Genomic DNA, 27,224 nt, shown 5'->3' on the forward strand with positions numbered 1-27,224 from the left:
TCGCGTAATTAATTTTCAACCTGCTACCTGATTGTTGTTATTGTTGTTACCATTACGCGTTGTCTGCCGGTTGAAACGTGATCGACGCCGATAGCGTTTCGTTCCGGGGAATTACTTAGACACGTTGGCGAAATTTTAGGAATGATTTGAACGACAAAGGTCTTTGCCATTTCCATCTCGGTGTATTGCGTGTGTCAAAGCGTTTGATTGGATTCAAAGGTTGATTGGAGGAAAGGAGAGAAGAGAAGGAACTTTGGTGTGGTGCTTAAAAAAAAAGAAAAAGAGGAAATGAAATTGTTGCGATTCGTAAATGGAGGAATAATTTTAATCTTTTGATTTTTAACTACGATCATTGTGAATAAGGAATAAATAATACAGGAAATTGTCAATAATTAAACATATAAGATTAAGGAGGATTGGTTTCTTCATTTATAGAGATATACTACTTGCTTAGTTAATTCTTGTTAAATTTGTTGAATGATTTAATTTAAGCTTCAATTTGATTAAAGAAAGAATACTATTCGTTGTTCGCATAATATTCACGATTTAAATATTATTACTCGTTTCCTTTGTATTTTCATTGAACGTTTTATCTTCTCTTCTCAAAATATTGATCTTTTTCTTTATTGTTAAGTACACTTCAACAGACGAAATATATATAAGAAGGTTTCACTGAATTTCCCCGTTTACAAATTTAATTTCTCAAGTTCCTCAAACTTTACCAAACAACCTTTTGTTCTCGATACAAAAGCTCGAAGCTTCGAAATTTCGGTTGAAAGAGGAAACATTCGTAATATCCAAACCTCTTTTAACAACACTTTAAACGTTTGAATAAACACGTTTAACGACAAATTTCATTTCATCCATATTGAACAAATCACTCTTCTTTCGATATCTTTAAACAGTGGCGCAAAAATGATTACTCCATACACCTAACCATAAAGATCCATCATAGATATGCTAAACATTAAACTTCACGACGATCGTAAAATGATATTCGCCTTGGCTATATCCGGCGTATATATATATATATATATATATATCCACTTCCATCTTATAAATTTAATCTTAGAAATTTCAAGACGAGTTTTGAAACTTGTAAATCATACCAATGATATTATTATTATTATTACAAATATTAAATTATTTCGAAAAATAAACCCTTGGATTTCAACCCTTTTCCAATTTATTTAATGAAATTAACAATCAAAGGAAACTTTGTCCTTTTAATTTTTCACGCTCTTTAATATCAATCCAATCAACGTTTCTTTCTTTACTCTAAATTTTCTTCAAAACTTTATTCCAATTAAGGATCACTTTAAACTATATATATAAAGAAACTTATATAATTTAGACCTCGATTGAACTTCTTACCCATCCAACGTCACAACAAACTAAAAATCCCCTCGAACAATTGAACTTCTTTCAAAATTCAATCTTCTTGATCTTTTCAAAGATTCGATTCCTTCCTCCCGAATTTAAATTTAACACGCGCGATCAACATTAATATCGCGCGAATGTCTCATTCAGATTCAACAGATGATCGATCTCGAAAATCCATCCACAGATTTCCCCTCGGCAAAACGGTCAACGCGTCTCCCCCCCGCAAGATTTCACGAGAGGCGCAAATTCCCCACCACCGCCAGCCAGCCTCCCCCCTAGTTATACTCAATATTCTGCAGGGTTAACGACGAGAGGCACGGTCGAGTATTTCATCCCCTCCGTGAAATATGCGGAACAGAATGCACCTACACGAAGGAGTTATGCCAGCCACGATACGTATCGGGGTATCATTAGTGTCGGCGGTATTCGCATCATGCGAATTAATTCGTTGCATTTTCTTCGACGCGTCGCCTCGCGGGATCCAAGGAAAATTTTCATCCGTCGTGGCGAAGGATGAAGAGGGAGAGAGGGCCTCCAAGTTGAAGTTTCGAAATCGAGACACACGTGTGTACATGGAAGAGATTGTTAATGGAGATGCGTTTTGGAGAAGTTCGAGGAAGTTAGATTCGTGGAAGCACGGAGAGTTTCGGTTCAATTTGAATATTTTTGGACAATCGAGTTTGCCGACAGGATTCGTAGAATCGTGATAATCACGGTTACGTGTTCCTTTTTCGGTGAATTTAAATCCACGTCTGGATGCAACACGTGTAGAAATTTATCGAGACCACCCGTCGATCAGAAAACAAATTCACTGTAAAAGACGTTCGAGTGTACCAATTTCACGGATTCGGGTGAGCAACAAAGGGAAACGATTAAAACTCGTCTGATACGTGAAAACGTTCGTATCCGGACGGAACAATGGAATTTTTCGAGTACGCGTTTGTATGTACGCCAAAGAACAATAGGGGCTCGAAGGGTTAAGGGTTAATTAAAGCCCGGAAATTCTTCGTTCTGACCGTGTAAATTTCCAGTCCTCGGCCAAGGATACATAAATTTAATTCCCAAGAATCGAAACTCGAAATACGAAATACGATTCAAAAACGTAATTAATCGTCGAACATCGAGCGATCCCTGAGATGCTGGACAGAGTGTAACTAACCGGTTACAAACATTTACACCGAGACATCACGATTCCCAGATCAATTTAATCCGGCCGCCAGTCGGAGAATAGAGAATGGCAGTGCTCAGGATCGTCAGCGTGGAACCGCGTCGAGATATTACGAATACGGCTACCTCCATTTCATTATCGCCGTCGCAATAAGGGGACGTTTCGGTGTTCAAGAACCGGAAATGGCGGATACACCATGGAAGATGCTTAATAACGCCGCGTTCCTTTCTTAACGAAAGAATCAACTTCCTCGCTTCTATTTATGATATATATTCATCTTTCGATTCGATTAAATTAAATATTTTATAATATTTTCCGTTGCTATATATTTGATATTCGTATAAAGTCGCAATCTTCATTTTCGAAAATCTTGTTAAAAATTGTTTGTTATGTACGGCTGAATTATTATTGATCGATAAACTTGTTCGCAATTACTCTTGATCGATTCTTTGCACGAGATATTTCATTCTCATTCGTTACATTTCCTCCCCTTCTGCTCGTATTTCTATATATATATATCGTTGCACCAAAAATTGCAACAACGTTTCACCGCGTCACGTTTCAATTTTACCTTCATCTCGGCCAACCCCTTCCTCCCCAACCCGAAGAAAAGAGCATTCTTCCAGCGATCATCAGTCACTTTTCAGTTAACGCCAGTTGGACGGGTTGGGAAATTTCGTTTATGAAATACGAGGCGTGGAACGACACGTGGAGGCACGCTCGTGCTCGTCCCCTGTCACACGTCATCGACGAGAACCGACAACTTCGTACATCCCTGTAAAGCAATCGAGCCGAATCAACGACGCGTGAAAGCGGCACCGAAACCGTTTCGGGATCGCGTTGTTCCGCCTCGACGATAAAACACGCAGCGCTGGACGGACGACCACAGCTCTCGGACGGTAATATCATCTCGCCATGAATGCGCGATGCAAACCTGCTTCGAAAATTTCAGATCCTCGAATTTTCCACCGCCGGTTTAATTCGCGTGCCACGGAGATGGATTTTCTCTACTGTGAAAATTCCCATTTTTCTCTCCATTCCGTCCGATTTTCAAGACTTTTTTCGGGATGGATCGAGTTTCTGATTTTCATAAAGGTATTCCTTGGACAATGATGATAATGATGACGATTTGGATCAGAAGAAGGTTTCAATTTTATTTTGAATCTCGAAATTCTTTGGAACATCTTTAAATTTATCACAATTTATGTCAAATTAGAAGCAAATTCATGAATCGAATAATTTTATCGTAGTTTCGAAATTTCGTTCGATATACGCCTTTTCTCTTGATCGTAACGAAAGATGCGATTTTGAAAAATTTTCGAAACGTTTTCTTATTCGAGGAATAATGCAGGTTTTCCGAGAAACTGTGCCACTCGACGAACCTTTTTCCTCGGCAAAATTTTCAAAGTTCTGACTTTAGCCAATCTCTCCTCGCGAAAAACAAAGTTAAAGATCACTTCCCGAACTCGGGCAGTGGCGATTTCACGAGCTTGTGATATTAAAAAAAAAAAAAAAAAAAAAAATGTCCAAAATTTTATCCTCCTCGTTCTCAATAACAGAACCGAGGATGGAATTATAAATTTTGAAATTTCTTCCCTCTTTTCAGAATTTACAAATATTTCTCGCTTCAACGAGAACGTTTTAATTCGAAATTAAAATGATTTTCCTTATTTTAACTCGGCTCGCTTTTCTTCGCTTTGCACCATCCGTCTCGGCCCGGCTCGGCCAGGCACATCTCGGTTTAGTTTCGGATTAACCCCCAGCCCCGATCCGCTCTGTTCTCGCTCCGCTTTGCTTCACAATGTTCTACCCTGATTCACTTTGTTTCGTTTTACTTTCCTTTGTTTTTAATTCCGCTTTGTCCCGCTTCTCTCCTCCTCGCTCGGCTTCTATCCGCTTTGCTCTCTCTTTCTTTCTCTCTCCTCCTCCTCCTCTCCCCGAAATTTCCTGCTTTTCTACGCTTCTCTTTTTCTTTTTCTTCTCTCTTCTTTCTCTTTGCTCCAGTCTCTTCCATTTTCATACATACATACGCTTCGTTTTTGCTCGACTCTGCTTTCAATTTTAAATATTTTTTTTCTTTTTTTCCTTCTCGAATGAAAATTTTTGCCAGATTAAAATATATACAAATGTATGTATTTGTTATATTTGCGTTTCCGCGATTTATTTGTTGCATTATGTTCCATTATTAAATATTCCATTTATTCACGTGGAAAAGGTACGAATGCCATTTCGTGCCTTTGTATTTAATTCGAATAATCGTGGTTAATATTCGCGTTTCGAATTGTCCGTTCGACAAGTGTTACAGGACAGCGATACACGTATAATTATACCGTTGTTAATTAATGTCGACGATTAATAAGAACTATCACAGAGGGGGCGAATTTTCCGCGTGCTATGTCAAATATTAGATCGATCGAGCAAATAACCAAACAATACGATTATTACAATATTGACAAATTGGAATAAAACGCTTACCTCCGACAAAGCGTTGATCCATACCACTGTTTTTTCCCACATCTTCGTTGAAACTTTTTCCAACTTTTGGTGAAATTTTCAAATTGATTTTTTTCTTCAAATCGACGAAGTAGACAGAAGAAATTGAATACGATTTTCGATCATGAAATCTCGTTAATATTTCATTGCAGGGGGTCGCAAAGAAATATTTGCGTTTCATTAAAAAAAAAAAAAAAAAAAATTTCGATACGATAAGAAATTAACGCGTGATAAAAATTAGTCGTCCGGATCCGTCAATATTTGCGGATTCAGACGTTTCAGGGTTTAAATTAACCTGACACTCGATATTGGCGCACCAAGCCGTGTAACTCGGCGATAAAACGACGGCGATCAAGATGTCGTGGATCGAGGAGACGACGCCATATTGCGAAATTTCTTCACCGTGTCGCGCGATTTTTGCGCAAACTTGTCAAAACCACTCTGCTTCTCTTAAACACGAAGTGACTGTTACGTTGTCACAACTTGTTGTGCGAATTTTTTGTCACGCTTGTCGATCCATGTGTTGTTTCCGTTTTAAAAAATCTTTTATCTTTTCTTTTCTCTCGAGGTGGTTGATTATATTATTTTCAGGATTATTAATACGATGAACGTTTCTTTTTATTCTTTGAAAATGAAAATATCGAATTAATATGGAATGAGTTGCGTATTTTTGCAAAATATATCCTTTGTTATCGGATTTCAGAGATTCATCTCTGAAAAATATACGATAAATTTTGTAATAGCGATAATGGATAATTCAGAGTTTGAATAGGATTTTCGCGTTTAGAGATCTGGAAAAATATACCATTCTTTTTTTATTGCAAAATTTTTCAATCGAACGATTAGGATTTTTAATGTTTGGCAAATTTTGTAGTTATTTAAAAAACTTTTATCTCTCCTCTCATACTACCAATCCAAAAATTATTCAAACATCATTATACCATTTTGCCAATTTAAGAATCCAAACCCTTCAACATCTCTGAATCACTCGAACAATTATCCAAATCTTTCCAATTCAAAATAATAACCTGGAAAACATGGAACTCAAACCCATTCAATTTCTTCTATTCACTTTCTTCTTTCCTTTCAAACAAATTATTCAAACAATTATCCACAAACTATACACCATTCTTCCCAATTCGAAGCGATAATTTTTAAACAACGAATAATCAACAAAATAATCGTTCCAACATCGCGCCAACGTGCAAACTCGGGGTTATATCAAATTCTATCGCGGAAAATTCCAAGGTAATGAGTCTCGCCTCGTTGAAAACGAAGCTCGAAGAACGAGAATTCCCAAGCAAGTTAAATACCCTCAAAGAAATTTCCAACGATCTGTCCAACTTAACGACGCTCCCAGATGAAACCCTGTACTCTTAGCGGTTTCGAGAATTGTTACCATCTAACCATCCCCCAGCCTCCAGCAATTTCCATTGTTTTTCCGATTACCAACATTTTCAACGGCATTAAGCTTAATCTTCGTGCCAACAGACTCATTTTTTTTTCCTTTCCTTCTTTCTCTTTCGATCGTTAACCGACAACAATGGCGCAATACCTGTTAACGAGATATCGCGGCATCGATTTTCCTCCCCATAATCTTCGAATTCGAGCGAATTTATTCGAGGCAACTGGCTACGCTAATTTCATTCGGCCGTGTGCGCCATCCATCGCGTTTGCACGATAAACTTTGTTAACTTGGTTCCACGTGGGCGAAAATAGGGCAGGAATTTTTACTCGAAACACGGATTTTGGGACAACCGGTTCTCGACTATGTTAACTTTGTTGTCGCGAAAAATAAGAAAAATTTTCGTTTTCGTATGGTTGTAAATTTGTTTCGAGTAATCTGGTGAAATTAAAACGACCACGGGATTCGTTTTGGTTAACATTTTTGCCGTTAATCCGTTGTGAACGTAGAAATGGGTCGAAAAAAACGTGTTGTTTCAAACGTAGCAGATTTGTGGTATAAAATATTAATTATCGTTGTATCGCGTCGCGGTGGGGAAAAATTATCGCGAAAATTGTATTTAATGTAAATAAATTTGTGACGAGAATTATAAAAATTCACGTCTTTTGAATTTATATCGCGAAAGCAAAAAAAAAAAACGTTCAGATAATAAATTTCGATCTTTGGAAAAGGACCAAGTTAGTTTTTATAAATGCTCTCGCAGAATTCGCATGGATTTATGTATCAACTTTATTAATACGTTATACGGAACGAAATAAAATGGAAATATCAATTTAAACGTAACGGCGAAACAAAAAAAAAAAAAAGAAACAAATTATAAATCGCATTAAATACAGGATATCGAGAAACGAACTTAATTAACGCGTTTTATCGATAAAGGTAAAATAAAAATATTATTTGAACGCAGTCGCATTAATCCTTCCACGAATAATACACAATATATCCTTTATAATAAATACGACGCGATATCCTATAAATTTCCACACGAATGTTGATAACGTATTGCGCGATTGAAAACAAAAATGGAAATATAGAAAATATATAAAATATAATACTAAATAGGTCGAATCGATATGTATATATATATATTCCACCAAATTGCCACTAAAATTAAATCGTATATCTTCTACAACAAGATTCATAGAAACCACAATGGATATTGAATCCTATTCCCGCGAGAATTGTGCGAAACCACCTTACTCTACTCATTGTAGGTATTCAAACAATTAAAGGGCCGACTGATCGATCGCTAATCCTCGTTCGGTTCAACCGAAAACAATTAAAGGGTTTGATTTATTATTAATTTTCCTTTCAAGCAAGAACAGTGAACAGTGATTGCTCTGATTGATTTAAAACCGTTCAAATTTATCGAGCATTTTTCTTCTTCCCTGTAATTGTATTGAAACGGTTAGAAAATTGTAACAATAATAATAAAACTCGTCGATCATTGTTACTATATGATTTTGTCTTCGATTATTTTCACTTGTAATATTTATTGCAATTGAAAATGACGATGTTCTATCGATAATGGTTAAAGAAATGTATACAAATTTCATCTACAAGATGATTAATAATTTGGAAACTCGAAAAAGAAGAATTTTCTATCCCTAAAATGGACGCTATAATATTCCAGAAAAAAAAATTCGACAATCTTCCTTCATTTAGAAGCATCCATCTGGTAAAACTATCGCAGTCACCATAGATTATAAAAAATTCATTCAACCGGAGCGGATCAAACTTCCCAGACACTTTGTTAAAACTCGAGGATATCGAATTTTATGATAGGAGAAACGTGGAAGCCGTTTCTGGTAGCGAAAAATCGTCCATGCCGGAAAATTGAAACTTAATTCTTAATACCGTCCAGAACTCTGCTCGATTACTTTGCGAAAAAAAAAAAAAAAGAAAAAGAAAAAAGAAAGAAAGAAAGAAAAAAATCGCGCAACCGTATCGAGTCACGTTTTTCCATGGGGGTTGTTTCGAGCATTCCGGCTGAAAAATTCGAAACGAGAACCGAAAAGTTGGCGAATTAAAGAGAAACAGAGAGGTAGCGTGGCGCGTTTCCGCGAAAAGTTGCAACCTTTCTGACTGGATTCGGTCGGTACGTGTTTCGAAATATTGAAATTGATCCAATTTTCGGGACACAGGGAAATGGAGGAGGAGGGGTGTATTGGCGGAATCGATTCGTTTCTACCGCATAGACGTTATCCCGAGGATTTTTTCGCTTCGATGGATTTCCAAGAAATTTCGAAAACTCGAGGAAAAAGGGATGTAACGATCACAGATTATTTGTTTATTTATATTTTCGGTATCTCGATTTGCTTTCGAAACACGTAATATCTTTATGAGTTCTTTTTTCTTCTTCGGGGGGGAAAGAGAGAGTTCTTGTTCTTTAATTTAACATTAGCACGTAGTCATGTTTCTTTAAACAAATTTCTAGGGAAAAATATTCGAAAGAATTGTTGTTGTAAGTGAATATGTGGGTTAGAAAATTCGATTCTCCATTTACATTCTCGTGAAATTTCTTCTCCTGTTTATAATATATTTAATAGCGATGAAAATTTTGTTTCACTTTCGCTGAAACAAATTTTAAAGCTGAAGTTTTAATCCTTATAATCCTTAAAATTGTATATGAATTTGTATATTAATTGTTCGTCGATCCTTGACTTTAATTAATTACTGAAATTAAAACAAAATTATTTTGTCAAAGTTGATAAAGTTTAAAGTGGACCTTGAACCCGTTTCTACTTGCCTCTTAATTAAAATAATTAATTTTAGTGTTTAATTGTCTCTTTATATTTTTCCCTTTCTTTCGTCTCTTCCTCTCTCTTCTTATTAATATTTACAATTCACAACTTCAAAAATTAAAAAATACTGTTTTACTCTGATAAAACTAAATCTTAAAAAAAGTCCTTGTTCCCACAAGGAAATTCCACGAAATCGAGAAAAACGGAGAAAGATTCGAAGACCTGAACGAACCTAATTCCAACGCGTAATATTCTCTTTACACTGTTTTCTCTGTCTTTCTCTTTCCCCCTCCTTATCCTCCATTACTTTTTTTCTTTCTTAAATTCAAATATGCACGGTGTCGTAGGTCGTGAAATAAAGCCGTAATACGACGCTCGAAGCTTAGTCGGCCGATTCCATCTTTTTTTCCCCTCCCTCCCCTTTCGTAATTCTCGCTAACCATAGTTCTTGCGCTTTTCATTCACGGAATAACGGAGAGTAGAGGGCGGAAGTAATTGGTTTTGTCGCCTTTGCAAGCGTTCAGTTCGTCTCGGCAACCCTTGTTCCTTGTGGAAATAACGCGAAACTGAAACAATCGAATTCGAGGAGCGCGATTGTAAATGGCGTTACTCCCTCCCAATCAGAAGAGTTATCCTCAACTTTGCGTGACGAACTTTCTTTCCATCTTTTTTTTTCCAAACACCAACAGCATTGTACCACCGTAACTCCTTCATTTTCTCCCCTGCTAATCGTTTTACCTTTACGCAAAACGTTTGTGTCGAGAGGGAGAAGTTGTCGAAAGAGGAGATTAATATAAACTTTTGATAAAACGTTCCCGATGACGGGAATTTTTTTCGAGAGATGCGAATGATGAAAAAAGGATTCTTTTGTACGTGCATCGTTTTTACAACTTTTTTATGTTTATCGATTTTTGGCTGTGCATTGAATCTGTTAATCATAAGATATTTTTTATTATTCTTTCCTTTTTTTATTAGATTAAAATTAAGATTTACAAACGATGCATAAATTAATAAAATCCGATCTTTTTAAAATTCCTTTTTCGCAAGATGTTAACATTCGGATAAAATTACGTAACGCTCGTTCCATCTCTTCAGAAATTTCACTTCCTCTCGAGAAAGGTGAATAAAAGTGTTCCCGATCTGTTAAGAATAAACGAGAGAAAGTAGAATCGATGATGATCATTTTCAAATAACGTAGCCACTCGTGAAACTGCATTATCGAAACGGAAGAAATCCAACGTTACTGGGCCGAGTCGTTATTTTTTTTTTTTTTTTTTTTTTTTCAAAGCTCTACCTTTCCAGAAACGTGTAATTACGGGGCCAATGTTCTTTCAACTCCGATTTTCCAGCAGCAAAGGAACAGCAAGCAGGGCATTTATTACTCTTTTCGGGATACTCTCCCGTCCCCTGAAAAAGATTCACTGTTGCACGTCTCTCGCAATTTCTCATTTCTTTTGTATTCCCACGGGGACAATAATGGACAAGAGAGGGGAGAAAAAAAGGTCCGCCTTTCAACCACAATTACGCCAGTTTAATAACTTACGGATCATTTGATCCTCCATGGGACCGAGGGGAAAATCTTCATCTCGATTATTTTTTTTTTTTTTAGAAGAATTTCAGACAACAATTTAATATGAAAAGGAAAAAAAAATTATTGCGATTCTAATTTATCAATTTCTTAATTTAATATTGCGTAATTGTGTAGTAAAGCATTATATAAGAGATTTCACAGTTAATGATGATTCCAGATTTTGGCTATAAAAATTACACAGATCGGAGAATATCAATTTGTAACGTAAAACTTAATGTAAATTACCTCGCTAACTTCTTCCTAAAAAAACTTCTTCCTAGCTTCCTTAATTAATTGCTTGAAATTCATGCAAATTAGTCGTAAACATCTGACTGCAAAAGCTCCTATGAATTATTCATATGTTGAAAAACTCGGGGGGAGGGATGGGAAATTTCGGGAAAGAAAGAAAAACCGTTAGGGAATGATTGATCGAAATGAGATGGATCCGATTCGAGAGGAATTCGATGAAAGCTAAACATCCACCCATTACCCATCTTCTCTAAATTCTTATAAATTTCCCATTCGAGACGGTGAATCCGGCTCTCCTTCTCCGCATCTCTCAAAAAACGTTCCCGATATCCCTTCTTCCTCAACTTCGATTCTCCTACTTAATCCGACACTCTCGAGAGGCCATCGTTTTACAGTCACGTATGCGCAACCGTAAAGAGACACTCTTCTTGGGGAGGGTTTGATAAAGGAAAACAAAGAGGAACGGTGGCTAGAGGGACGGATTGAATCTCATAAAATATTTATCCGTGGAGAAAGGTGATATAGTTTCCTGCCCGACTTTCCGTCGATCGAACCCCTCCTCTTCCCCCTCCTATCTATTCCTCGTGTCCTTATCTCCTCGCCTCCTTTTGTTCGGCTCGCCGTCGTTCCTTTTTTCCGGACACGTACGATCCGTGGAGTCGGGTACGTGAACCCCGTGTTTATAAAGGGGAGCCAGCCGCTACGGGGTCTACGTGTGTTCCGTGATTTCTCAACTGCTCACGTACGATGGAAGCGCCACATATCGAAACATGGTAAAACGTCGAAGCGCATGCATTCATGCCAGGAGACGGATTCGTATCACAGTTTATGACACGGAGGGCGTAACGACGTATCGGTTTTTCAGGGATGGCTCAAGCCACGCGATAATTCTCGTGGGAAGTGTTCGCGTGCAACTTTTCGTATATACTTTCGGACATGATTTATTTTATTCCAGGCTTCGGGGAGTTTGTCGAGGAGAGTGTTTATGGATGGTTTATGGCGAGCGAAGGGGGAATTTCTATATTAGGTTGTTGTATACGAAATGAGTTGAGTCTTCACTCGTGAAAGATTAAATTTGTAGAGATTCGTATGGTATGCATTGTTGAAATGATGAGTGTGTATCGAAGAGCTGTAAGAAGTGAGATTCGTTACTTCCTCTTTTGTATCTAGGAATATTTATTCAACAAACGGATGTAAAAGTTTGTTTATTTTAGATTTACTTTTCATTTTACGTTGAATATTGTTAAGATTGTTATAAAGGGAAAGCTTGGAAAAGAGAACGTTGTTTTTCGGAGAGAAGGATTTATTTTCTTTAAAGTTTTATAGCAGAGAATATTTATTGGCGGTAATAGCAAGCGAAGGCAAGTTTGGTTTTGCAATTTTAATTTTTCGTCGGATGTTTTCGTGTTGTATGGTACACGAGAAAAGATAGTTGAACGAAGTGGTGTTGTTTTTTTTCTCGAAAATGATTAACTTTCTCCAGAAGTTTTATGCCAGTCATTTTAAGCTTCTTAATCTATAATAAATGGAAGTAAGTTCGTTAATTTTATATTAAATCGTTGTTTTTCGTCAAGATTGTTTTTTTCTTTTTTCACTTCAAGTTTATTTTACTTATTACGATGCTAATAAATGAAGGTAAGCTTGTTAATTTTCCCAACTTTCATTTTTTCCACGTATATTTTCACGTTTCGTGGCACAACGTACGAGAAAAATGACGTACAGCTCTTATTTTTAATAGAATAACTTAACCTTAAGTTAACCGAGTTCGGTGTTTCGTGAATTTTTTTTTTTTTAAATTCTTTCAAAAGTGTCAGACGATACGAAAACAAGTTAAAAACCACAGAAGCACGGGTTACACCAGCTTTGTAAAAGTTGTTTAATGCAACAGAGGGAAGTGATAAAAAGAAATTTTGAATCTCTTTGTGAAAGTTTTTACTGTTAACGCCCTTGTATTAAACTTCCGTTTAGTTTCTCAACAATGACGAAACAGTATCATTACCCACGTACCGCGATTCCCTTTCTTTAAGGTTTGCATTTATTAAAGCATACGTTTCGAAAAAAAAAAAAAGAAAAAAAGGAAAAAAGAAATAAAAAAGCGAAATGTTCATTAACTCCACGAGATGCCAAAAGAAAAACTCTTCAACTCTTCGTTAACACTTTCTGAATTTGTTTAACACACTTTTTTTTTTTTTTTTAGTTTAAAACGGAATTAATTAAAACGAAGAGGAACGTTCTGCTGTTGTACATTTGTTCGACTTAATAAGCTGTAATTACAAATTTTTAATTCTACAAAGAAGTAGAAAAATAAAAAGAGAGTAAAATAAAAATACGAATCGAATAAGTAAAAACTACTATATCTGCATCTTTTATTGATATTCCCTCAAGCATGAAACTTCCATTAAATTTTATAGAAATTTCTAAAAATTCACGATATCGTCATCAACAAATATTCAATTTTCTTTCGCAATTCTTTTTACAGACCAACCCAATACGTAAGATGGAATAAATTTCAAATTACGCGAAAAGCATTTTTCGACGATCACGAATAACAACAGCCGCGATTATTGTTATCTGTCGTTTCGACGACGTTTATTTAAGGACGAGCCTTTAATATTTCAAAGCGAAACGACATTGATCGTCGACTTACAAGCGTTGCTTGTCTTCCGGTGAACTAGTCCGTGGTTTCCGCAAAGCATAGAAACGAGTTGACCACGGGGTGTCGTCGTCGTTGCTTGCATTTAGTGCACGTGGCCGTAGGCGTTGAAGTAGACGAAAAAAAAAAAAAAAAAAAGAAGAGGAAGAAAGTGGAACTAGAGACGCCTTGAAAGAGCGACCACGGGATGGTACGATCTAGGAAGATGCTTCCTTGTCGCCTTGGGACATTTCTTACATCTTCCTCTTCCTCTTCTCGCTTCTTTCAAGGCGGAAATTTTTTTTAAACGGTATGTCGGATGTAAACGGATGTTCAGTTCGTAAGTGAAATATTATCGATAAAATTTTTATTCGCCAGATAAAATATATATCTAATCTATAATTTAGGTGTGTAGTAATTAAAATTATTATAAAAATGAAAATAAAAGATATAGTTTTTCTATTTATTCGATTCATATTTATTATTTATCTCTTTTTATTTCTATTTTATTCAATTATGTGTATCTGTCTTTATTATTATTTAATATTATTCCTAGGAATTTTCTCACATTATGTATGTAACATTACCAATTTTAACGAAACTTTTCTTATAAAAGAAATTTATTCCTATTTTTAAAAATATATAAATTTATAGTTACTGCAATAGTAAAAATAAATTTAAATAGAAAACAATAAATTAAAAAAATAGCAAAAGCTTATATTATCCTTTATCACTCATCAAAATTTCTTTATGAGTTATTCTTACTTACAATTTAACCAATCAAATTTAACACTTACACAAGTCTCCATCTTCTCATCTCATCGTCCAATATCTTTTGAAGAGAAACTATAAAACCCAAGACGATACTTCACCTTCTTCATAAAACAAAACCACCCTCATAAAAGAAACACAAATCTCAAGATCACGAATCAAGAGAGAGAGAGAGAGAGAGAGAGAAATTATCAACTCAAAATTACCCAACCAATCCTAAATTAAACACGGATCAAATATCGAAATACAAGAAAACTCATTTACATTTACCTTGTTTCGATCCTGCTCTATTCACGAATTTCATGACACCGGCACGAATCGCACATACAGGGCGGTTCTCGGAACAATAGCCGCCTATCTCGCGTTATTAAGAACGCCTCGATGAATCCGGAGGTTCGAATAGTCGGCGTGAACTAGGCGGAAAGTTCGATACAATCATCGTTGCTCGGTGATGCGGTCAACTTGCCGCGTTGGAACAAAGGCATTTCCCGGCCGAAACTTAACTTTGAGAAGTCTTGGGACGGGGGTGGTAAACCGTGATTAGCGGCGAGGCAGCGTGCACCTTCGAGATGCGAGCACACACCTGGCTAGGAGTTGGCTAGGAGTTTTCGAAAACGATGTCTCGCGCAGAGAGATCGAGAAACTTACTCTTTTAGACTCTCTCTACTTGTGAAAGTTTTTCTTTTCGAATTTGTTCTCTCTTGTCTTACACTATTGATTCTCTTATCACTTTTCTCTTGTGAGGAAGAGAAAGAAAGGTGGGTGGGCAGAAAGAGAATGTACTTTTGAAAGTAAGTTTTGTTTCTTTCTATTAATTGTTTTGAAGGGGAAAGATTCCTTTCGAAGCTTTATTGTGAAATTTTTTGAGATTTTTTTCTTTTTTTAAAAGAGAAGAAGGAAATAGATATTTAACATTTTATTGAAAAGTAATTATCAGTGTGTTTCTCTGAGATTATTTTTTGGATATACATGGAACATTGAATTTTAGGAAAATCCAAGAAGAAGTTTAATAATCTCGTTTGAAACTTTACGGATCTTTAGCTTGAGATCCTGGAAGATTTACGATGTTCTTAAGTATCTAAATTTTTGTCATAATTTTATACTTATTAGATTATATTATAGATTTATATTAAGAAATATTAAGAATTTTCCATTGTTAACTTTTCGTTCGAATTTATGGGGTTGAAAAATTTATTTTAACAAAAAGTGTGAATGAGATTAACGTTATCGAATCGTTTTCCAAGAAACAAGCAACGGAAGAAAAAAGTTCTTTTAAAGAAAATATTATTTAAAGAAGGGATCTTTCCCAGGAAAATGATCGTTCGTGTAAAAAAGAGCGAGCTTTCGAGAAAAGCCAAGGAAACTTTTAATCACTTTAGAATGCTCTTTAATTTAACACTTCCTCCCTTCCTCCCCCCCCTCCCCCCAAGATCCAAACTTTTTTCCCGGAATCACGAAAATTACATTACAACATAAATCTCCAACTCTGACCAACTTTTCAAATCAAATTTTCCAATCTCTCTGTTCTTCCGTTCATTTCGTTTCTTTCTCGCGAAATTCAATTTTTTTTTTTTTTTTTTTTTTTATATAAAAATCCAGAAATTGAAAACGTACGAAAAAAAAAAAAAGAATCGAGATCTGATCCGTTGATTTAAAAAAAAGAAAAAGATATATCCGAAGTTTAAAGTTTCAGGACAGTTAAGCGTGAATATATATGTATAAAAAAAGGAAAGAAAAATGGCCAATGAGTACTCACAGATGACGGTGAGATGAGCGTTGGCACGGATCGATTTAATGCGCAAATATGGTCCAACTTGGCATTGATATTCCCCATCGTCGGTCAAAGAAGCCTGCGTGATCTGAAGATTGTAAACTCCTGTGCTCTGATCGCCTATTAATCTTAATCGCGGATGCCCCACGATTTCTCCATCTGTAAAATTAAATGTAATTAATTCATTCGCGAATCTCTGAAGCTTTTAAGAATGAAATATAATATAATATAATAAAGATGTTGGTTGAGCATCATGTATAACACAATGAATTTAATTATTTTTTTATTTTGATTATTTTTATTTAAGCTTCTTTGATTTTCAATCGATGAAGTTAATAATAATATAATTATGCTTCAAATTTTACATCGAATCCTTGAAATATTTTCTTTAATAAAAACACATAGCGAGTTTATCTATCTAATCAAAACCCATGTTATTTCGTTTAAAGAAAAATGTTAAAGGTCTAGATCGAAAGAAAGAATAATCACGAGCTTTCTCTTCCTTTACAGTAAAATGTTGTTTTAACTGTAGAAGAACTGAAGAAAAGTATTACTATAAGCTTAAACATTTTTCACAAAGATCTTTCATTATTATTATTATTATAACTTTAAAACTAATTATTTTTAAATCCTTGATCTCGCCTCGATTCGTGTATAAAGGCAATTATGAAAAAAAGATTATTAAAATGCTTTCAGACTTTTCTCTTCTTTCCGCGCAAAACTTCCTTTATTTAAAAAATTTTTAACCAATTTTATTCTGCGTTACAAAAAAAAAATGCATTAAATATTATAAATAATTTTCTATTCTCATCTTTTAATCATATTGATAAATGTTTCACTCTTCTTTCTTTGATTAATTAAAAAAACTTTAAAACTAAAACTTTAAAACTGAAATAAAAAAGTATAAATACGATATAGTTTTTTTTTTATAAAAATTTAATTTTCCAATAATCTCTTCTTGAAATTTCTCCACTGTATCCGATATACCCTTGAAGCGTAACAATGATTATTGTACAAACGTCCATAAGAGCGAAGCCAAAAAAAAAAAAAAATGCCAACCAGAGAGACCGTGTCGTAACTCAAAAAAAGGGTACATCGTAAACTAAACGAGGATGTCATTTCTTATATAAAGGTTTGAAGACACACGATGGAAACTACTACCTACTTGGGTTTTGATAAAAGCGATGATATATGCAAAATCGATAGAACGCCACGGGTTCATGGCGGCCATTACCTTCTGTCAACCTTGCCTCCCTCGTCAAAAATTTACCTTGCCACGGGCAAGATGTTTGACAATCCCCGCTCCGCGAGCGCTCCCCATTTCTAACGAATCCTCGTGAAAAAGAAAAATCGAGCCCTTCTTTTCAACCGAGAGATCGAAAAGAATTTTTTTCTTTTCACAGAAAAGAATCCTTCGATGGATGTTTAGTAGCAGTAAGGATAGAAAATGTCAAGCTAAACAATATTATATAATGAATTTTACGAAAGTATCTCGAGCGTGTGATTCGAAAACAAGATCGTTAATGATTTTTTTAACATCGGAAATATCGTTCATCGAAACAATGCAGATTTTATGCACGAATAATGGACGTGTCGTTAAAACATGTAGCAAGATGCGTCGAACCAAGTCCACGACTTGGTAAAGTCTCGTAAAGAGAGAAAGAGAAAGGAAGGAAGAAAAAGAAGAAGAGAAAAAGAATACACGCGTGAAAAATGAACGGTTTACTGTCAGACACATTTTATAACCAACGCAGACAGAAGCTGTATCTTACTGTAATTTTTCGCGCGTTCGATGTTTTAAAAATTGTTTCGAGCAAAAATTGCTTGGAACGATACTGACTTTTTTTTTTTTTTTTTTTTTTCTTTCAAAACAGTTAAGTCACGTTTTTAAACTCGATATTAATGTTTCTTCTTTCTCGTCCAATTTACGATAAAATTTCTTTCATATTTTAGAAATTTATAATAATAGTAGAAAAAAAAAAAAAAAGAAAGAAAGAAACATCGAAGCAAATATGTTAATATACACTTCTAACAAATTTACTCGGAGCAAAGTTGATGTAACATCCGTTTCCTACATTTTCCCTGCAATTTTCCTCCATTTTTGAACGTCATTATACGTTTTAATAATCCTGATGTACCTTTCCTCTTGTACGATTTATTCTCCTCGATAAATCTCCAAATCTCCAGATCCGCAATATTTCAAATAACATATTTATAAATATTCTGGATACAACATTCCATTTAATTTTTTAGAATATTTTACAATTTTTATCAATCATGTTTATATCCAAATACCTTAGACGGTTGAAATAACTTTCAACAAAATCGACATATCGCATACCTTTCAAAAACATCGTTATAATATTTCTTACACTTGACACTTCGGGTTAATTAACCCCCCCCTCCCCCCACCCCCAAAAAAACTTGCAAAATTCGACATCACAGCGTTTTCCAAAATATCATTACCCCATTTTTAACTCCGTCCCAGCTCAACCGTCGTCATTTTCACCGCCAAGCAATTCTCCTAATGACTCTGTTTCGAGCTTTGTTCATCCCTCCCCAATCCTGCATGCACACATGCAGTCGCGAACAGTTTCGAAAATTTAGGGCGCACGTTGACGTGTGAGCGTGTCGAGGGAAGAAGAAAAGGGTGGCTGATAAAAGGTTTCGATAGTCGAAAGCCTCTAATTACACCTTTTTTGCACGTTGCGCGAGAGGATCATGCCGAATCAAATAATACCCGGGTGAGACTACCCGGTGACACTGAAGCGGAGGGTGGAGGAGGCTTTTGTCGACGACATTTTTCGAAAGAGAGAGATAGAGAGAGAGAAAAAAAAAGGAGAAAAAAAAAGACATCGGTACACGTTTAGAGATTAAGTCGCTCCATTCTCCCCAAGAGAGAGAGAGAGAGGAAAAATGATTGAACGTGCAAGAGACATTAAGATAGTTCTGCTCCATTTACGTCGTGGTTACTAATGGCCTGTTTTAATGAACGAGCGAGATGAAGTTACCTCGAAACGAAGTTTCAAAGATTCTACTCTACGACGTAGAGGGAGAGAGGGTGGAGGTTTTCCTACCCCCTCGGCGTCCAATCTCTCCACTTTTACTTTATCTTCCCTAACTGAAGAGAAAGTTGATAATTGCGCGAAATCGAGACGAACGTTAATAGAGGGGATTGTTAGATTCGTGTGGATTGACGTGGTAATTAAAACGGGGGACGGGTTTCGGTCATCTGTGGTTTCATCTCAGGTGAAGTGTCTCGTTTCTTCTTATTATTATTTGGCTCGTTAACTTGTGAACGTGAATTTTTTTTTTTTTTTTTTTTTTCACGTATCTCTACATCTTTATTGCACAAAAGTAACTTGGTTAATTTTTATTCATGTCAAGTATACGTACGGGGGGTTTTCGATTTTTATGGGTGAATTTTTTGTTTAATTTTAAAAAAAAGATTCAGATTCACGGTTTAGAGAGGCGTGGATAAACGGAGGATCGATTTACTTACTCGATTGTATGACATAGGCGAAGCCATCTTTCACCCACTGCACGATCCCAACTCTGTTTCCAACTTCGCAAGATATTGTTACGTCACGGCCCTCCTGGACAGAGCTGTTTCTCGGCCTCACGCGAAAATACTGTCCCCCTTCGCCTGGAAAATAAATAATACAAACGTTAATATAATTCTCTAATTTGTACACGTGAAATCAAGAAATAGAATTATTAATTTCGTCGATTTTAATGTCCCTTTTATCATGACGGGGCAAAAATTTACGAAATTAGTTCAAATATTTATCGTGTGTTTTATTTATATTTGGCAATTTTTGCGCGAATTAATTAATACATATTGTATATTTTAAAGATAAATTCCCCGTTTCGAAAATAATACGAAACAATTAAAAAGCAATTATAATCTCATTGCGCATTTACTTTTATTTCATTTCCACCATATTAAATAATAAATTTTTTTAATTTCATTCCGTGTCTCACGTTTATTATCCTCTCCCCTTTGCACCCGATTTTATTTAAAACAAAATAAAATTTCAACAAAATTTGGAAAATAACGCCGACCAATTGAAAAAGAAAATGTGCAAATCTCATTGTGCATTTACCTTTATCTCTTTTTACCACATTTTTTTTTAATTTCATTATTTCATCGTTCCATTTCGAAATTGATAAAATAAAAATTAATTTACAACTTTTGCTGAATGTCCAATCAAAGGAAAAAAGGAAAAAGGAAAAAAAAAGAAGATAAAGAATGAGAATATATACACAGATTAAATACCGAGATTACATCGATAAATTTTCCACAACGAATTGTTACAAAACGATGTTCCACATGTGTGTTACACATCGTCTAACAAAGTGTTTTAAACATAGAAATCTGTGGCCGAGTTGGAAACTGCAAGTTTGGTTAATTTATAAGATTACACAACGCTCGTAAAAGTGCCTGTTCACGGGAGATTTGAAACAAAGTCGGCGGGAAAAAGAATATTCTCCTATTCTATGGCGGAAATTATTCGCGGACGTAGCGCTACCACTTCCGTGAAAAGAATGGAAACCAGAAAAGCTTTGGCAAACATCGCGTCGTTGAATCGCCGAGAAATGTTTCTCTTTCGACTCGAACAAAGATGAAATTTCTTTAAAAAAGAAAAGAGAATATCCTCGCAATTGATCCTTTGAATCTTCCTTAATTACCCAATCACTCGTTCGAACTTTAATTGACAATGAAAATTTTGAAAATTTTTAATTCGTAAAATTCTCAACCCTTATTTCGTTATAAAGAATTGATTTTTAATTTAAAACTTAACTTTCAATTAATTATTTTTACTAAATCTTATATCCACTAAATTTTCATAAAACCAAAAAAAAAAAAAAAAAAAAGAAGCCAACCCGTTTTACCTTCGTCAAACGCTTAAAAATTCGACTCTTTCCAATGCTGAAAAATCCACTCTCCTCTCCTACATCACATTCCTCGTTCAATTTTTCGCGCAACCAACAATAATCCACCGTCAACCGTGCGACGACAGCCACATTCTGTTATCGATAACAGAATAATATAGAGCGATATGGATGAAGAGAAAAGACAGGAATATATATATATATATCTCGATGGAAGATCGACGTAATCTGGTTGTCGGCCGCGGCCAGGATCGATGCTTGGTCGGTTTTCCTCCGACAGGGGTGGGCCACCGATGGCCTGTGTACCTGCGGCCTGGTTACACGTTTGCCTTTGTACACGATGGTCACTCGCTGCTCGAATTTGCGTGCCATGGCGCCGATGAAATATACAGCCCCTCCCCCCTTTAAACGCGTGGCGTTTCTCCCCATCTTCTCCCTCCCTCTCCTCGATAACAGGATAAATTTCACGCATCCCTGCGCGCAAATGGACAGAGTCCTGTCCTAAAAGAAGAATTCCACCTGCTGTTCTACCCGATCTATTCTTCGATTCTTCGTTTCGTTGATGGAGTTGCTTTACTTTCTTTTCATTCGTTTTTTAACAGGGAATCGTCCAATTTTTGCTTTTCGTCTCGATTCGTTGCGATCATTCGTTGATTCAACAAAGGTGAATTGTGTAATTGTAAAAATATGTAAGAACGTACGAGGAAAGTTTCAATTTCATCGGAAGTTATCTTCACGGGGGAGGAAAGATCGAAGGGTTTTTTTTTTTTACTGGAAAATTACCATGCGATAAATTTTTGATTTTAATTCATCGGGTTTTACTTCGCCGGTGTTCCACTCGGGATGGGTGAAAAATTCGTGACCCGATCGATTAAAATTCATAAGTAATGGAAAAGTATGATAAATCGTTTTTATAGGAAAGCTTTAGGAATATGTGATAAAATGAAATAAAGTCAAAGGGGTGGAAATTTCGGATCTTGCCTTTACAATATGATGAATTTCCATCCGTTCGATTGTATAATTCTCTTTTCCCTCCCTTTCTTTTCTTTTCTTCTTTTTTCTCTCCCCCCTCCAGAAATATCCCATTGCGATGGAAATCGGTTTTTTAAAAAGGGGTGGTAACCGTGAAAGGACGTCTCGAAAAAAAGCTCTAGCGGAATAACTTTCAACACAGGAATTTTTTTCCACGTTCCAATTTAGAGATCATACTTTACACGTGAAATAGAAATAGAAAAAAAAAAGAAAGAAAAAGAAGGAAATAAAAAGGGAATAAAAAAAAAAGTAAAACAAACGTCATGTTGGAAATGCTGCAATAGCTCCACCATTTTTAAAAGAAAAATCCCTCAAAATTCCATCGGATGCATCAGAAAATTTGTATCCCTCCCCCGACAAATGTTTACTCGAAATATTTTTCAAACCGAATTATGCACGACACGAGAGGCCGTGCATAATAGAAATTCGATAATTCCATAAAAGCGAAAATATTTTGTCCACAGCGGAAACTGTGTCAAAGAATGAATAATCGTTCCCTGTTTATTCAAAAACTCGCTAATATGTCGTTAAATATTACACCCCCTCCTCCGAATCTTGTTCGAGATAACGAGATAACTTGATTGCATTCGATACAGGTAGCTAGGAGAAACAAAATTTTCATTTGCCTTGAAAAAATGAGTGTACGAGTGTGTCGTCATTTCTGTGTCGTGCATTGAAATGCTTTTTGCCGAAAAAAAGAAAAAAAAAGTTGAAAAATTTCCTATAAATGCGAAAAACTCGTGGCAACGATCGGAATTGCCCGGGGGCTAGAAGCGGTAAGGTTTGATTTAACGACTCAACTAAAATAGAGCTGACTATTTCCCACCAGCTATCCCGGCAAATTCGACAGATTTCGTCGTTATTCTGTCCGTCAAAAATGCGAATATCGCATCCTGGACTATTCGTGAATTATTTTTTTTTATTAAACGACATTCAAACGCGTTTCGGTTGATTCTCGTTAGAGCGCGTGTTTTTGTAGTTGAATATAAATTAACGAAAGAGAGAGAGAGAGAATTATATTAATGCATCATCTGTGTTTGAACGTGTTTGCGCGGAAATACGCGAGAAAATTGAAGTATACGATTCATCAAAACTTTGTGATTTGATTAGTTGCAATTTTTCTGCGATACACAGATAATATTCGCAACTAATTTCTAATATAACGAATATTTGAATTTATCGAACAAAAAGCGAAGGCTTATTTTTTCAAAAAACGCAAAAATTATACGAAATTTAATTAAAAATATCGTGGAACAGTATCCTTATAAAATTAATCATATAGATACATAAAAAGATCTCGAGCAATAATTCATCTCCCCATCGATCTTGATTTCTAATATCAAGTAAAATTTCTCCAGTAATATACGTGCTTCCATCCAAAACTTGTGGACACCGGTTTAATTCAGCTCCATCAAAGCGTCATCACAGATCACATGATAAAAAAAGAAGAGACGAATAAAAAAAAAATAAATATATATAAATGCAGAGGAGGAAAACCAATGATCGCATAATTCATTGGAGGGATAGCGGCATGGACGACGCACGGATATTTATTTCTCTCAGCACGGCCCTCGATTAAACCACTGACAGGCTTATCGGCGCGTATCACGAAATTTCCCTACGTTCGAATCGTTAACCTCTCTCTTCGCCCTGACGATGAAACGAGAGCATTTTCACCTTCCTCTCCGTTTCCACTTGTTTTCGTTCCCCCTGTGAACGGTTACGTGAGAGGAATTGGGCTCCATTTTCCCCTCCCCCGCCGCTCTGTTTGCCTTTTTCTTTGCTCTTTTCTTCTTCCCTTCTTTCGCGTTCAAGAGCGGGATTAATTTAAAAATAAAGCGAGCTAATCGATCCTCTCTAACGTGGGGGAGGCGGTTCCATCTAACTTTCGTTCGAACGAAAATTGTTTTTCTAAGAATTTCTTCAGTCTTCGTTTGTGAACAAAGTGAATCGTTTAAAATAAGTCGAATATAACGAAATATAAGAGCAGCCGCCGGTTTAACGGTTCATCTCTAAACTTGAGAATTTTCCTTACCACCGTTCGTTTCTCAAGAAACTTTTACTTTTGCTCAGCTTTCATCGTCCATCCAGATTAAATCCTCGACGATCGAGAGAACGATTGGGTTGAACGATGGATTGAATTCTCGCGTATAAAAGTCCAGAGAAAGAAAGAAGAAGAAGAAGAAAAAAAAAAAACAAATTCTCACGCAGTTCCACAATTTCAAACTCTTCTCTTCCCGTAGCGGTGAAAATCGCGCCGAACGGAACGAAGAGATTCCCTTTTTCTCCTCGACTTTGGCCAGGAAAAATCGTACGGGATCGTCTCATTTTTCACCCCCTCGATCGGTGCTTCGATACCGATACCGAAGGTATATAAACCGCCGCTTTATGCCGCTGTTTGTCGGCCTTCTCCCTGTTAACCGAACCCCTGTTAAACGAGCACCCTCCTCGATTGTCCTTTTCCTCTCTGGGAAAGAGAGAGGGAGAGAGAGAGAGAGAAAATTCCACGAGGAATCGGGGGCGAAATTTGCGTTCGCTCGTTTGTGTCGGATCGAGTATCCGGGATGTTCCTTGAATTCCATTGATTCCGTATTCGGTGTAGGAGCACGCTAAGTTTTCGAAGGAGCAGAATTTTCGCGAGAAACTCTCTTCCGTGATTTTACTATTATTATTATTATCATCATCCTCTTGCTTTACATTTTCCCAGTTTGCTTTTATTTCTGTTTCTTGTTCTGCTCGCTCTGCTTCACTCTTCGTCTTTCTCTTGTTTCTTGTTCTCTTGTTTCGACGGAGGATGGAAATCGATCAGTGTCCAATTTTGATCGATCGTCGAGGTTGATACAAAGGCTGACTTGGCAGGGTTTGTATTCGTATTTGAAAAAGGGGAGATGTTACGATCGGGAGAACTTCAACAAAATTTAAACGCGATGTCACGGATTACGAGCTATCGAGCGGATCGATAACGAACGAAAGGATGAAAACGAACAGTCGATGAACAGGTTTTAACAATTCTCCATAATTCTATCAATTAGCATGCGCCCGTAATTCACGGGCGATCGCGCGATCGCCGTATTATTCCACGATTATCCGAGTACACGGATCGAAACGGGCCATTGAAATCTCATCGATGATTCGCAATTGATTCCGTTGAAAGAGTCACAAATTAAGCACACAGAGCATGCATAATTTCCGCGTTAAACGACTTCAACTTCACCACCGCTTCTCCCCGACTTATCGTTGCAAAATCATCGTTCGATCGGCGTCATTTAATTTCTCTCTCTCTCTCTCTTCCATTCTCATTTTCAACCCCCTCAGGAGCTATTCTTCGGAGCTAAATGAAGGAAGATGGAATATAGAAAAGAAGGGAGAGCAACGATAAGATGAAAATCGAATGTAAGATACGCAGCAGATGCGGAAGACGAACCGTCCATTTTTTTTTCTTTGGTTAAAAATATCGTTCGAGTATTTTCGAGATCGATCTTGAGCATCGTGTATCCTTCGAACGGTACACGAATGAATTTTCGAGGGCACTTCAGCTTCTTTCACCCTCTTATGCATTCGTGCCTTTCGAGAATATGGAAAACCAGTCGACTATTCGCATTCCGCGGGGATCTTCGTGGAGAAATTTCTATTTTTTTTTCCCCATCTTTCAGGAGAGGGTTGTACATGGGGAAAAATTTGTCTGATTTTTTTAAGAAGACGGGGAAAATTGTCGATTCATATATTTGAAGACTACAGGATATAAGGATGATTTGTCGATTCCTTTTTAGCGGATTCTCCGGTAATAAAATTGTAACATTAGAATCCAAATCAATAGCAGATATCTCAGATGTAATTGGATCTAAAAAATTTTCAATGGAAGGACAAAAAATTTCGAATAAAAGAATCAGAAGATATCGCGTATCAAATTTTTTCTTCCTTCGTTCGAGATAAGAAATCGTCCCGAAGGATATTTTTCATAGACTTCTCTAAATTAGAATCTTCGAGTGTATACATTAATTCAATTATGATACAAACGAGTAAGGTTTTAGTAACAAGTTTTATTCGAACGTTTCCAACATTCGTGGGATTTCGTTAAATTGAGCAGTTCTACTAACCAGTAATTACAATTGAAATGAAAATCGTGTTAATTACTCTTCTTACCAGGCTAAAATGCTATTCTTCTACCTTTCTCAATAAATTTAAATTATCGAACAATTTCACGGCACAGGAAGGAAACCGCGCCAAGGATGCGATCGTTAATTTTAACTGACGTTATTATAATATAATATCACAGTATAAAATCGAGTCAATTAATTATTTACAGAGAACAATTTATTATTCAAACGATTTATAATAATTTAATATAAAATTTATAATGATTCGCAAATAATCGTGGAAGATGATTTTCTTTTATATAATTTTTACACTGACATATTAACGAAAGAAATGAATGATGTACAATTTTGCAAAAAAAAAAATAATCAGATTGTTACCGAAGTGAAGGAATATTATTTGTCATCTGCAATCCGTGATTTGTTGAAAATTTCAATACAGATATTAGCCAAACCGTACACGTGGAAACAATATTAATAAAACCGTAAGAATGAATGCTTAATTAATCTGGAAACAAGATAGCTTCGTCAACATCCTGTTTGAATTTAAATCAATATGAGGAAATCAATGAAAATCTACATAATCGATGAGACCATGCACCTGAATCCATCTATAACCAGTGCACACTAATTGGAAACAAGCTGAAAATGAATAACATCGAAATAAAATGAATAATACTAATAAAAATGTACGTATTAATACAGCTATATTTATATATATAAATAGTTATCGAAAAATCTTTCAACGAAAAAGTAATAAATAATAATAAATATATTATTCCCCCTCAAAAAATATGTTTCTATTATTTTTTCACGAATTCAAATCGACAAGTACGAATTTACTGTTAATTAAATTCTATAAATAATAAATTTCTTCATTTGTCATCATTTTTCTATCAACTCCCTCGTTTACATCTTTATTTCATTCATCATATCTCGCTGTGAAAATATTTATC

At 35.8% G+C, this 27,224-nt stretch overlaps 1 protein-coding gene across 2 annotated transcripts in view; it reads right to left on the bottom strand.

Annotated features, from left to right (window-relative positions):
* The window catches only part of sns (sticks and stones), a 352,986-nt gene that overhangs the window by 53,219 nt on the left and 272,543 nt on the right, over positions 1 to 27,224 (bottom strand). For both annotated transcript variants that reach the window (XM_086910434.1, XM_012493365.3), the window contains exons 2-3: positions 19,749 to 19,892; positions 16,232 to 16,405 (exon numbers count right to left, since the gene is read on the bottom strand). In XM_086910434.1, the coding sequence (XP_086766560.1) occupies positions 16,232 to 16,405; positions 19,749 to 19,892 (318 nt within the window). The remainder of the gene's footprint in view (positions 1 to 16,231; positions 16,406 to 19,748; positions 19,893 to 27,224) is intronic.

Source organism: Apis florea, unplaced genomic scaffold (assembly GCF_048593485.1).
Source record: "Apis florea isolate Af1SG1 unplaced genomic scaffold, ASM4859348v1 contig_3184_pilon, whole genome shotgun sequence".
Lineage (NCBI taxonomy): Eukaryota > Metazoa > Arthropoda > Insecta > Hymenoptera > Apidae > Apis > Apis florea.